Here is a 14,079-nt window from a genome sequence, read left to right as displayed (position 1 = left end):
ACAATTTTCTTCAACCCAAGTTTTAAGAAATTGCATTTTCCCCCCTTAGGGTTTTCAATTTTCTGAGTTAGTTTTCCGGCGTCGTTTCTTCCTCTCCGACGACCTCCAAGCCACTCCTCTAGTTTTCCGGCACGACCTCCTTCCGACGGTTGTTCTGGAACTTGTTGTCGACAAAGACAAATCGTCTTCGTCCGACGGGGTCTTCGTCGACGAGGAGTCTTTGTCGTCGACAAAGACCCCGTCTTCATCTTCGTCTTCGTCTCGACGAAGAAGACTCGACAACTGTGTCTAGCATAGTCGTTGGAAGGAGGTCGTGCCGGAGAGGAAGAGGAGTCGTCTGGAGGTCATCGGAGAGAAAGAAACGGCGTCGGAAAACTAACTCTGAAAAATTGAAAATCCTAAGGGGGAAAACGCTGTTTTTTAAAACTTGGATCGGGAAAAATTGTTAGTTTTTAAAATTTTAGGGGAAAAAATGAGATAAAATTTTCAGGAGTTAGGGTTTCGTTAAATTTAACTGGCCACAGGTAGGTAAATGATATTTTCAAAGTTAATGGAGGGAAACTTAACAAAAACGCATACTTTGGGTGGGAAATAGTTGTTTGGCCCTTATTGTTTATGAAACTGGAGGGCATTTAAACCCTAAAACATATGGATTTCCATTTCACTGTTTTAAACCTTTTAAAATATGGTACAAATATGGACCGAAACACCGGGATCCTTCTCATATTAATTAAAATTGATAATAATTTTTTTATCTAAATCTTTTTAGGTGGATGTATAATAATTTTATTTTTATAAACAAATTTAATTTTAATTCTAATAATACTCTCTCAATTATTTACGTCATTTTTGACTAATTACGTTAAATCTGATGTAATTTTTTCAAAGATTTGATAAATTCTAATTCTAAAATTTAGTGAGTTATATTTTAAGGATTCAAAATATATTTAAAAATTGATAAATTTTTGTTAAAATATAGATAAAAACAAAAAAATTCGTATAAACAAGGAAAATAGTAAATACGAACAGATAATATGTAAAGTACATAGAGTGCGTAAAGAGTATATAGAATAAATAACAGGTATATATGATATGTAAAATACGTAAAATATATGAGGTTCGTAAAGAATGTGTAAAAATTACATATAATATATAAGTATAAAAAAACCCAAATAGAGGGTGCTTAAGGTTGTTTGCACCTTCGCATCTTATGCACCATATATATATATATATATATATATATATATATTATATTAAATATTATAATATTATATTTTTTAATATTTATATATATATATACACATAATTATTATTTATATATATTATAATATTATATTATATTATATTTTTAAATCAAAAAATATATTGTGCCAGCCTTTCAATTCTTCGAGCATTATTCGCGGATTGGGGAATGCTGGAAGGCCCCGCTTCATGAGCTATTCCAAAAAGGGGTGCGTAAGGTGCGGAGATGCGCGCACCCTTACGCATCCTCTATTCGGCTTTTTTTTATATTTATATATTATATATAATTTTTAAATGTTTTTTATGTATGTTATACACTTTATATATTCTTTATGCACTCTACGTATTTGTTACTTACCCTACGCACTTTACACACCCTACACATCATCTATTTACATTCATTATTTTCTTTATTTATACTAATCTTTTTGTTTTTATCTGTATTTCAATAAAAATTTATCTATTTTTAAATATATTTTGAATCCTTAAAACATAACTCATTGAATTTTTAAATCAAAACTTATCAAATCTTTAAAAAAATTACATCAAATTTAACATATTTAACTGAAAGTGACGTAATTAACCGAGAGAATATTATTAGAATTAAAATTAAATTTATTTATAAAAATAAAATCACTATAGGTTTGCCTAGAACAATTTAGGTGGAGAAATTATTGAGATTTTAATTAATATCCTGAGTTTTAAATCCACTGACAAGAATCAAGGAGTTTTTGTTGCATGCTGAGAGGCATGCCCAAAATACCAAAAAAAAAAAAAAAAAGGCAGCTGAAAGACTGCCAGAGGAATCCCAATTTATTGTCAAGAGTGAATGTTGGCAAAAAGAAACAACTCAAAAAGAATACATCTCCGAATACCCTTGTATGGTAGAAAAGAATAAAGGGATAAAAGCAAAATTACAGGCTACAGCCTGAAGCTCACATTTGATGAATTGCACATTTCATCCGTTACATAAATTAGGGTGTCTAGCTTGATAGGTTTGACAAAGCTTAAAAACAAAGCCAGGGGAGATAAAATAAACTGTAAATGTACAGAGTTAAAATGTTCAAAATGACTCATCCATACCAAGGTATTGGGAGTGTGAGGCTGCAAGAAGTGCAGCTCCAATGCCAGAACCATCATTCGAGAGCTCAATTATGATGTTCTCAGAGACTTCTTTTCCCAGCATCTCCTTGAGTGTGCTCTCCATGCAAGCACTGAATTTTGTGTAGTGCTCATACAACCCGCCATCCAAAGCAATTACTGACTTCTGCTTTTCCCCGTCTTTTACTGTGTCTCTGCCTAATTTCTTCAGGATGCCCACAATTCCTGCTGCAGATAAGCAGGCACCTCGAGTTGCAACAATGTCACAGAGCTTCACAACTACTTTTCTCATTTTCAGGGAGGTATCGGGTATCTAACACATAATGAAGAAAACAGAAAGTAACATGTAAGACAACCAAAATTGGTAATCACAGTGCGTGAGTAAATCTTGTTTGAGCAATAATTTTCTTCCATAAATCTTGTTTGAGTAAATCTTGTAAGAAAATAAAAACAGTAATAGGAAGTTTTCACTCGAATCCAGAGTTCTTAAGTTCTTGGTTTATATATTTTCTCTCATCCAAGCAAAAAAGTATTCCAGAGAAGGGAAATATAAAAAAAACCAATAGGCTACAAAGATAATTTTCCTGGGGTTTGTCCAACATTATTGAGAAGGGATAATACCTCTAATATATCCTTTAATTTGTTCCCAACAACTCTCAAATCTGAAGATGTATCATGATGCATTGCAGACATGTCTGGAGTCCTGCATGTTCCACAATAACAATGTAACAGCTCCAGAAGCACACATATCAATGACAAATCAATAGGTGTATACTATTTCTAACAGGAGAACATAGACTTGACAATGCATATACCTGAACAAATCACACATTCAATACCAATATGATTAACCATGTACCAAAAAATACATTCATTAACAGCCCCAAATGTATTTAAATTTAAACAGACAGACAAGATAGCAGATAACCCGCAAACAAATGGCATACCTTAATATGAATGGAATTTTCAATTTCGGTGGAACAGTATCACCAAAAAAATCAGCTTCTTCAGCCATCTGGCACAAAACTCTGCGCACAATTTCTCCCAAATACATACCAGAAATAACTTTTTCAAAAATCTGCAAGTAACAATCACTGATACTATGAATCCCATAAAACACAGTATATGCATGATGAACTCAAACCAGCGAGGGAAGAAAATATAGCCACCTGTTCCCCAGGGTTCAAGCTTTCAGCATCCAATGCTTGATCATATTCTGTTAGTGGAAGGTGTGATGACCGGAAGTTACCCCACTCCATGTTGATAACCTGTATTAATCAACATTCTTTTTAGAAACAGAACATAGTTCACCTTGAAATGATGATATTAGTTCAAAACACATGAAAATGTATAACAGACATTTGAGAAGTACTAACCATTTCCCCTGATTTAGGCAGAAGACCATGCCACTTCGGAATAGCATGTGCCTGTTCTACATATGCTGCATTAGTTCCAGTGCCCAAGATTACGGCAGCAATCACATCTTTATTTGAGTATCTACCTCCTGCTAATGTCCCAATAGTATCATTCACCTGCATCTCAGAACATGTTAAGATGCCCACACAACCAAGGGATCATCTGAAATAAGAAAATATCTACAAGCAAAATTATCAAGAACATTACTCAGAGAAGAGAAGAAATGTAGAACCAAACTAGACTTACCAAAGCTGCAACACGCATATCAAGACCAGCTCTATCCATGGCTTTAGTCAATTCTCCTACAATATCTTGTCCAACCTACATCAACCAAGATGGACCACAAAAAATAACTAAGTTCAAATTTTAGACACACTGAAAAGTTGATAAATTATTCAATACAGCCATAACAGTAGAAACTATATACCATTATATCATGCTGAAATTCGAATGATGCATTTCAGACCAGCAATATCAGGATTATAGATATAATATTAATAAATCGCCTACCTAAGAAATCTGTGTGCAGGGAATGTGTATTCGAAATAAAACAAACCATGCAGTCATCATTACCCACAGACCCAAAACCTCTCACTGAAATTGACACATTAATTGCATGGCTACTAACAAACATGTCCATGTGAGGCCACTATCTACTACTTGCATGAGGGTCCAAACTCGACTAGCACAAATAGAAGATTCTAATAAACAAAAAGGTAATAGCAGTTGCAGTGGTATGAGTTCCCAGTGACTAACACATCATATGCACAGAATGACCCATATAAGAGCAGTTCTAGTAGCACTCTAATAATAACACGTGTAAAATCATAGAGGTGTGTGCATGAGTTGGCACATCGTGACATATTAATAAAACAGTAAATGATCCAAAAAGAATTACCCCAATTATGCATATATCGCCTTTCACTACAAAGCTGAATAGCCCATAATTGATCAGAAATCACTGAACAAGTTGACCCCAAGAAGGGATTGAGAGAACCAAAAAATTAAAAAAAAAAAAAACCAACTACTATGCAACAATATGGTTTATACAACACATAAGAAGAATTAAAATACTCTGCACCGATTTAGAACATCAAAGGAAGGCGCCAGTTATAACAATGGGTGTTTAAAAGCAGTCCACATTGCCCTTAGAATTTGTTTATAGATCATAATGTGCAAGTAGACTGCATAGAATTCTTGAAAGAAAGGCACTAATGCTCTAATTTTTCTACTTAAGTAATTCTCTTATCTGATCATTAAAAGGTAGTTGGTTGCCTTTAATAGATTTGAGTATAAACCAAGTATGCAGTATCAAAAAATTTTGTAAAATAAAACCATCAGTTAACCAAATTCTCCTAGAATATCCTATTCTTCTGACATTAATTAATCTACACAATTAACAAAACCCAAAAACAATATTAATAACAGTAGGTAACATTCACAGGATCATTGTGAATAACAGCGAAAAATGAACTGAGATAATTAGAATTGACCACATAACCACACAAGGGACATAATAAAATTAAAGCATATCCATAGTGCAGAAATAATTTTTACAAAACATTAGCTCTTATCATTTTTTATTATAAAAGGATTCTTTAAATTTGATACTTAATTAGGATATTGAAGCAAGGCAAGCAGCAAGGAAGGCTACTTGTTACTAAAGATATCGTTCAGGCTCATAGTTTGAAAAGAAATATAATGCAAGAGTTAAAGGCAATTAGGTACCGCATCATCTATAGAGAAGCCCTTTGTCCATTTTATAAGATTCCCTGATGAAATTGATGTTTGTCTAACTGGAAATGAGAAAGTAAACCCCAACTCTCTTTGTCTACCAGGTGAAACATGAATTCCTTCATCCTCTGTAGCAATGAATTTCGCGAGGGCTTCGGCAATATAGTCAAACAAATCCTGAAATCACAGTTATTAAAAGATTTCAGAGCATGAACCAACTAAACTAGGTCAAACTTTATTAGATTTGAGTGCTTAGAAATACTCACATTTGAACTCCCAGTCATCAAATGTGGAGGAATTGAACCTTCCTCAAATTCTTGTTTGACAACATGGCCTTCTTGACCGCCCAAAAGTACACGTATGACACGGAAGTTTGTGCCACCAAGGTCCAATGCATAGAACAACCCCTTCTCATCCCTTTAAGATTAAGGTAGTAAGTGGCATGCATATTAGACTAAATTTTCATCAGCACAGACCCAGAAGAGTTAAAGTACTACTACAGCATGAAAAATCAATGATTTGCAATTTTGTCTCCCAGTCAAGGAGCACCTATGGCTTCTCTTTTTCAAAAATTTCTATTTTCATTACAGCTCTTCATCCACAAAAACAGCTATGATGGTTTATATGGGATCCCCCTATTCCATTGACAACTGAATTTTTCGTTGCACAGATCAGTTCATCAACCAATTGCTGAAAGCAGTTCTTTATACTCCATGATTAATCAGCTAAATTCATATTCGACACAACCAAGAGAAAAACATTTGTCATGCCAAGCATCCCATTCAATCAAACAAATGATTGCCGTCAAAAGGAAGTTTGGGAAATTAAATTATAATAGAAACTACTAACAGAATGATAGCTTCAATATTGGTAAACCTGGAAATTTGAGCCATCTCCATAAAGAGAAAATGATAAACTAGTCTTTACAAGGATAAATAACAGCCAATGATATAAAAGAGCTAATGTACAAGAGAATAACATAAAACATGAAAGTCAGCAATGGAACTTCACAAATTCTGTCCAATAATACAAAAAACAAATCCAGTCTGTTCATCTGTCAATGTGAAGTAACATACCACTTAAGTATTCTCTCAAAAATGCATCTTTGTTAAAACAAGTATTACATCAATGGCCAAAAAAAGATGAACCTACGAATGAACGACCAGACATAAGCTTAAAGTGAAAAAACTAATGAAATATTTTTAGATTGTAGATATCTACCAAAGATTACAAAAATCTCAATCCAAAAAGGGAAAAGAAATGCAAAAGTAGGACAAGTGGGTTAGGAGCTACAATGGATAAAGTAAAGAATAGCAAATGAATACCAAAGGAACTACAAAAGAGAAAAAAGTTAAACAGCACAAAAGCAAATGCTAGATTTACTATAATATGTCAACACATCGGAAGTAAAATTCCCCAAATTCCAATCATACAAAAAGTAAAGCTTGAAACTGACAGGGAATAAGCTTTTTACAATGAAACTTTTCACTTGAACCATTTACTCAAGCTTTTTAGAACCACCATGTAAAGAAGGTTTTCATTTTAAACAAAATCCGATACTTTTTCATGATAGAGTTGCAAAACAAACTAACAATTGTTATTTATACCAAATTAGAATCTTCAACTAATATAAGAAAACATGTAGCAAATTCTAAAAAGCTAAGTTACGAATTTATTAGAAATAATAAATAACAATAAATAACAAGAAAACACAAGCAACAGAGGGTAACAAAACGGAATTTAAAAGACAGAGATAAACAAAACAGAAAGCCAAATATTTTACGGAAGACTGATTCAAGCCATACGAAAATAAGTCCACAAGTTTAATTATCCTTCCTTCTTATCGCAGTCCTTCAAAAATAAAAAAAATAAAAAAAAAAAGTCTTATAAATACCAATAAAGTAAACAATGAACTAAATTACCGGTAACAAAAATTGGGTGGGAAATCCAACAATATCCAAATTTACTGTTATATCTCTTTTATTTGTTGGAGGCAACCGTTTAAGTGGGATGATTAAAACTAAATAAACGATTAATTACCGATAAATATAATACCGAAAAAAAATAAAACGTTAAAAAAATTGAGTGCCTTTGTTTGTGGTACCCACCCAGTAGGAAGATTGTCGACGTAGCTGATCAGCATCTTGAGCTTACTACCACCCTCTGAAGCAAGGCCAGCGTGCATCTCAACAGTCATTGCATCAGCCACCTGTCTCAGCTTCCCAATTGGGGTCCCACATTTCTCCTCAAAATCTTTCAATATAGCCATGGCCTTGGCCCATCTCCCCGAACAATTCATCCTATGCCGCGCCAACAGCGCCGCCGCCGCTGCCACACATATCACCGTCGCCCCAACCGCCACTTTCCCCATCACTACCCACCGAAATACGAAAAACGAACGAAGTTTGACTTCTTTGCTCCCACGTAGACTCAGAGTGGTTGCTCTCGATTAAACACAAAAGTTGTAATCGTTACGAACTTAGAGAAAGCCCTAGATCAAGCTGAAAATGGAAGCTAAAACAAAGAAAGATTCAAAACAAAAGAAAAGAAAGCTTTAGTAGTAAATAAAATGTCTGTAGTTTCGCTTTTTTCTCATTTGATGCAGGAAAGAAAGACACAAATTGGTTGCAAGGAATGATATAAATCTTCTGGAATTTATATGAAAATTAAGTCACTATTTAAAATAAAATTACGATAAGGACCTGCCAGGTGTCATGTAAATGAAGATTATTATTATACCTTAATTGAAATGATTTTGTGTTGTCGTGTAAATGAGATGCCACGTGTATGGGATACTGTCGAAAGGGAATCAGTGGTTACCACAGAATTTGTGCAAGTTGAAATGTAATATTAAGAATAAAATAAATTATAATATAATATGGAGATAATGTGATAAGACAATCCTATCCAATGCCTATGCAAATCCGAGTCAGCAAGTGTGGCCACCCAAAATTTTTTCTTTTATACATGTCTAATCACTTTTTTCTAATATATAAATATAATTATTTTTTAAATAAATTTTGTTTAAAAAAAATTATGAGATTTTAGATTGACTACATAGATTGAACTACTGACCATAACTGGTCGACCAAGGCAACAAATTAATTAATTGAATCAATTTTTAAAAATAAATTAGTTGATCAATCAATTTTTTTAAAAATAAATTAGTTAATTAAATCCTTGACTGACCAGTCAATCATCCAGCCAACCACCTAGTCACCCTTCTCATTATCAAACTCATACAAAATTTTTATATTTTTATCTTATTTTTTTATATTTTAATCTTAATTAGTAAATGAATGAATTTTATATTTTAATTATGTGAGTTTATATTTAAATGAATAAACCTTAATTGAATAATTTTATATTTTCAATTTTATATATAATAAAAAATATTGATTGTAAAAAGAAAAAAAGTTATTTTAATCTAGAAACCCCGAAATCCAACTTTGCGTCTAAGCATGCATGCATGTCAGTAATCTGTGTGTCAGCCTTCCTGTAGACCATAGTTTTAATTTTTAATAATCAGACGGGCTTCCACCGCTCAAGGCCCTCCAAGGTTGGAGTTGAAGAAAAAGATGGGTGGCCTCGTCGCGTGAAGGAGCCTGTTGGTGCCTCCAAGGATCCAACGGTCAACACGTGTGAAATGGTGGCTAGGTTTGACTTTCTCCTCCAGCCGATCATAGTAAGATGACTGCTGGCAAGACATATGGATATGGTAATTGTAACCACTGCATACCATATTTAATATAAAAAATCCATTTTTGTTTATATTGTATATTATATATCATATGGGATAATATATATTTTTTTAAAATAATAAATTTTTTTTATTATCACATTTTGGCATTAGAAAATATTATAATCACTTCTAATTTTTTTTATATACCCTCCTCTCTCATAATTTCTTTAATTAAATATATATATATATATATATATATATATATATATATATATCATATAATAAATAAATTATGTCATATAAATGTTTGATACACTCTACAATACTTTTCATTTTTCATTTATATTAAATAATTTATATCATGCAATATCGAGAAGAAACTTCTTAACTTGATGGAATTAGAGAGATCCATTCATGTCATGTCATGGTAAGTTATGTTGCAGGTGAAGGTGACATAACAAGGTAGTGGCCTTTGGGTCGGATTGGACCAACGAAATCTTTGGAATAAGCCTTTGGCCCACATAAAAATTGTCTCTCTGAAAAAGGAAAAAACTTTATGAGTTTTTATTGTTCGAAAACAATTTTATGTGTCCGATTATAGAGGGGAAAGGAATCGATGCTTTAATAACCATTAGATAGGAATAAAAAGGTCTGTAATATTCTCATCCACTCATCATTAACGGACCAACACTTTATCAACAGACATATTCTTCTAAGATTTAAAGTATTGTTGTTACCAATTTTATAACATCTTACAGTAATCTTATTCTTTTTATTTTTCATTTTATTTAATATATTAGACCTTTTTATTTTATTCTTTGATTATTTTTATGTCACATAATTTCATTTCTTAGATATTATAATTCGAAATTCAAATAAATAAAACTCTATATATATATATATATATATATATATATATATATATATATATATATAACATATAAAAATTATAAATTATAAATTAAAAATAAAATATCATATGAATAAATTAAAACATACTTGGCATCGAAAAGCTTAGCTAGGCTGATGGGGGTTGAGCTAGTTGGCAAAATGGCCCACCTTTAATAGCTACCTGTCGTTCCTTGGACGGTTCAGTTTCTGTTCCAAAAATGAAGAATCAAAAATATCAAAACCCATTTGTTCTTTATCAAATAAATTATCAGCTGTCTCAATCCAAACCATTATCAGACTGTTGACTCGTACACGTTTGCCTTTGTTCTTTTTTTTTTTTCCTGCTTATTAATCATTACATATCTTCCAAGTTAATCCTTTCTGGTTCACAGGCCCACTATGATTCTTTGTTCAAATCTTCTGTGATTAACAAACATATTTTATGGCCATATCTTCTCTAAAAAGTACCAACGACTGATTGAAATGCAGCATTTATATATATTCACCTCATCTCCATTTTCATGCATTTTTAGTTTGGAATCATGCCAACTTTCCACTCACTTTCCTGCAAAGCTCACTCTACATTGATGCTGCGCAAAAAGTGGAATGCATTCAACTCACCTCTATCGCAAAGACCCATTTCAGATGGATCTGAATCTTGAATTTCATAGACTGTAAATTGTTTCTTTTGCTTTCTGCATTAGGGAACTAAAAACCTAACATAGCCACGATCTTAAGCAGCCATGGATTAAAGACTAGATCTAAATGCATTTAGTAATCAACCTGAGACGGTAGAAGCATATGGCAGACTTAAGGACAGTAAGTTCATACCAGTTGTTCCTTCTACTCCTTCCAGTCAACTGAAAGTGCATATGTGACTTGTGGTTGCACTCAGCTGGACATTGACCATATTTTGGAGTTCTTGTCAAGAAATTATAGCAAAAATGACAGTCTCAAAATGCATAATTGCTCTAATAAAAACACTTGAGAGCATGAACCGAAGGGGCTGCTATGTTTGGAAATTCAAGAGCATTGTCTACTAACAAACCATTAAGTAAGAACAACTCATCCAGCCAGTTCTTTGCGAGTTGGAATTACAGGAACAAGAAAATTCCCAAATGGTGAATCAAAAATTCTAAAGTTTGCATTACAACCTTCTTGTTGTGCTTGTGCAACTGAAAAATTTTTTGCCTGTTGAATCCTGACATTAATTTCGCTAGTTTGAGCTGTTGCAGCCTGCATACCATTCACATAACAAGTCTTAATGCTCAAGAAATAATATACGAAACTGCAAGAACATCCATTAGGAAATACTTACTGTAAAATGACTCACTGATGTAGCATCTCTGGATTTTTCTGCGGTAGGCGAAGAAACAGGCCTGCAGTAAGAAGAAAGTGGTGTCAAGAGTTTGCTTTGTCTATATAATGTACAGGTCAACAAATATAATTTTCACGAACAAATTACAGACACTAAGTACACAGAAACTTTAGGATGATATTAAACTGCGAAAAAATGTCTCAGTGCACATAGCACATGGCCTAGAATGAGGAAAGTCACATAGCCATGGCTGTGCCAATGTAACCTTCTAATACTATTTATAACATTAAAAGCAATTTCAGAGAAAGGCATAGCAGTTCTTTTTCTCCTTTGTAAAAGAGCAGAAAATTTTGGGGATTACAATGAATTTAAGGGATTGATGAGATAATCACCAGTTACCCCCCGTGATTATCTAACTATTGACTTGAATTATCAGAATGGCCCTTCTATATCCGTCACCAAGAAAAAGGTGGTCAGTTTTTTCCATATCTCAGATTTTAAAGCAATTTCGAACCCTAACTAATGCAGTGAACAAATTGAAAGGAAAGCGATGAGTTATCCGCCATAGTTGAATTGCAGAGTGATGATTACTCTAGTAATAATAATTTTAAAAAGAGACATATCCTACCTAATTCTTGAAGAATCAGTTCACCCAAAATCAACCACTCAGCAATTAAGAGAAGCCAGATTTTAACAATTCGAACTCCAAAACTAAACAATCAGTTAACGCACTTCTATAGTCATAAACAAAATCCAAAGATTAAAACAAGTTGTAAGAAAAATCCAAGGCGTAGTAGATTACCTGCGAGAGGGTGGCTGCCGTATCTTTCTCCTCTTTGGTTCAGGCGCCATTTTCTCCATTGCCGTCCAAATGAAGCCAGCCCATCGTTTGTGTTTTATATGGGTGGAATGGCGTGGGTCCATTTAAGAGTTACAGCCCATATCGTGTACTTAAAATGGGCCAGTGTTGTTTGGTCACGTCACATGGAATGGGAAATAGGCTAGGAATTTGATCAAGTGCGGTGGCTCAAGCAGTAAGCCCAAAACGACATAACTTGTGAAGAGGTATTTTCTTTTTTTATTAAAACAAAGAATCTATCCAAATTAGACCGGTAAAGTGGTTTTTTAAAGTTACTTTTGACACTAATTGATGGGCAAAACATAAAATATTGCATAAGATAGATCATAGTAGTGACCTTAAAGACTCAATAATGAATCTTGAATCTACTATAGTGTTGAATAAATTAAATATAGAAAATAAAAACTAAAAATATAAAAAAAAATTTTAATATGTTTCAATCTAATATTCGAAAAATTTACATTAGTAGTGTGTTATTAGTTGACGTTGATACAATATATCTTGAAAAGGATGTAAATGTAACCATTAACATTGTAAATATACACCATTGAGATATTCTCCATCATCAATATGTATATTTTGTCTAAACTAAACATAAATTTAACATCATGAGATTCTCCATAATCAATCCTTAAAAATCTTTGATTCCCAATTACCCCACCAACCATCGAGATATTCTAAACTAATCTAGCTTTTGAGGATCTTTGCAATTATTTTCAACTCACACCCACCTTCACTATATACTTTATTCTTCATTTTGTTTTTATGTTTTGAGTTGATCACGCACAACTCACACCATCATAGGGAAAACTAAGATTCTAACCAGAAAAAGGGCACATCCCATTATTACTAGCATTCTATTCATCTCTGAAAATTCATCAATCTTATAATAAGCTTAATTGTCCACATTATATTTATAAAATTGCCAAATTAGTCATCTCACCGACCTCATTGTAGAAACGTAATGACAAATACAATAGGTGGGTATTAATTAAATGTAATGAATGAATTAGAAAGTGAAGCAACATTTTTTTATTATTATTATTATACAGGGGCTAACGCCCGATACACTTACACAACACAATTATAAGAATAAATAATTCGACTAATATCATGCAAAAGTTCAAGGAAAGTCTCATTAAGAGGAGCTGAAAATTTATGTAGCCCTAGAGATAAAGATACGCCAATATGGTGGCAATGGAGGAACTAGAAGCTGGAAATCCCATTAGGTAAATCAGAAAGTGAAGCAGCATTTCTTTGAGTTGACATAATATTGTTTGACTGATAAGGTTGTTTTAATTTGGTGGAAATGGAGGAACTAGTGAAGTGAAGGTGGCATCTTAAGATTCAAACGGATGTAATTATGGACACTTTTCTTTAGATTATTTTGTAAATGCAAAGATATGATCTACTCTCTTTTTCTTTTTCCATTAACCAAGCAATAATTTGAATCCAACTGGTGCAATACAAGTTGACCCCTCAAATCTTTTCATATCAAATACTCATCATTCTATAATTTTTTTGAGGATTAATGGGAAATTAACCTTTGAAATGTCTCCTCAATATTCTGTGATTTCTTCTATCAATTACAAATGTCAACGCAATAAACATTTTGTTTGTTGGTTCAATGGTGGCCTGAAGATTCATAATTATTCACTTATTTGGCACAGGAAGTTTTTCTTTGATCCCACATTTATGCATATGGATAATCCAAATTTGGAATGATGAAAATTAGGTTATGTTTTACTCTTTATTAATGGACCACTTCTCCACAACAACAATTGTGATCAACCATTTGGGGCTGCAAATCTTTGTGGGCTGACTAATATTGTTTAT

General features: G+C 32.9%; 2 protein-coding genes across 5 annotated transcripts; both read right to left on the bottom strand.

The window, feature by feature from the left end:
• Positions 1–2,145: 2,145 nt before the first annotated feature.
• LOC123194585 (hexokinase-1-like) lies at positions 2,146–8,103 on the bottom strand. The gene is made up of 9 exons (XM_044607862.1): positions 7,602–8,103; positions 5,760–5,910; positions 5,488–5,670; positions 4,006–4,080; positions 3,720–3,875; positions 3,513–3,611; positions 3,291–3,421; positions 2,965–3,046; positions 2,146–2,656 (listed from the first exon to the last, which is right to left on the bottom strand). Exons 1-9 carry the CDS (start codon positions 7,862–7,864, stop codon positions 2,306–2,308), a joined length of 1,491 nt encoding a protein of 496 aa, XP_044463797.1. The 5' UTR covers positions 7,865–8,103; the 3' UTR covers positions 2,146–2,305.
• A 36-nt stretch (positions 8,104–8,139) lies between these two features.
• LOC123194586 lies at positions 8,140–12,336 on the bottom strand. 4 transcript variants are annotated; one of them, XM_044607866.1, is made up of 5 exons: positions 12,187–12,336; positions 11,385–11,445; positions 11,221–11,302; positions 10,175–10,273; positions 8,140–8,288 (listed from the first exon to the last, which is right to left on the bottom strand). In XM_044607866.1, exons 1-4 carry the CDS (start codon positions 12,306–12,308, stop codon positions 10,194–10,196), a joined length of 345 nt encoding a protein of 114 aa, XP_044463801.1. In that variant the 5' UTR covers positions 12,309–12,336; the 3' UTR covers positions 8,140–8,288; positions 10,175–10,193. The 4 variants fall into 4 exon arrangements, with proteins under 4 accessions (XP_044463801.1, XP_044463800.1, XP_044463799.1 ...); XM_044607865.1 differs by lacking the exon at positions 8,140–8,288 and adding an exon at positions 8,922–9,187; XM_044607864.1 differs by lacking the exon at positions 8,140–8,288 and adding an exon at positions 9,448–9,711.
• Between the last annotated feature and the right edge of the window lie 1,743 nt (positions 12,337–14,079).

Source organism: Mangifera indica, chromosome 13 (genome assembly GCF_011075055.1).
Source record: "Mangifera indica cultivar Alphonso chromosome 13, CATAS_Mindica_2.1, whole genome shotgun sequence".
Lineage (NCBI taxonomy): Eukaryota > Viridiplantae > Streptophyta > Magnoliopsida > Sapindales > Anacardiaceae > Mangifera > Mangifera indica.
This window is presented reverse-complemented; position numbering and strand designations above follow the sequence as displayed.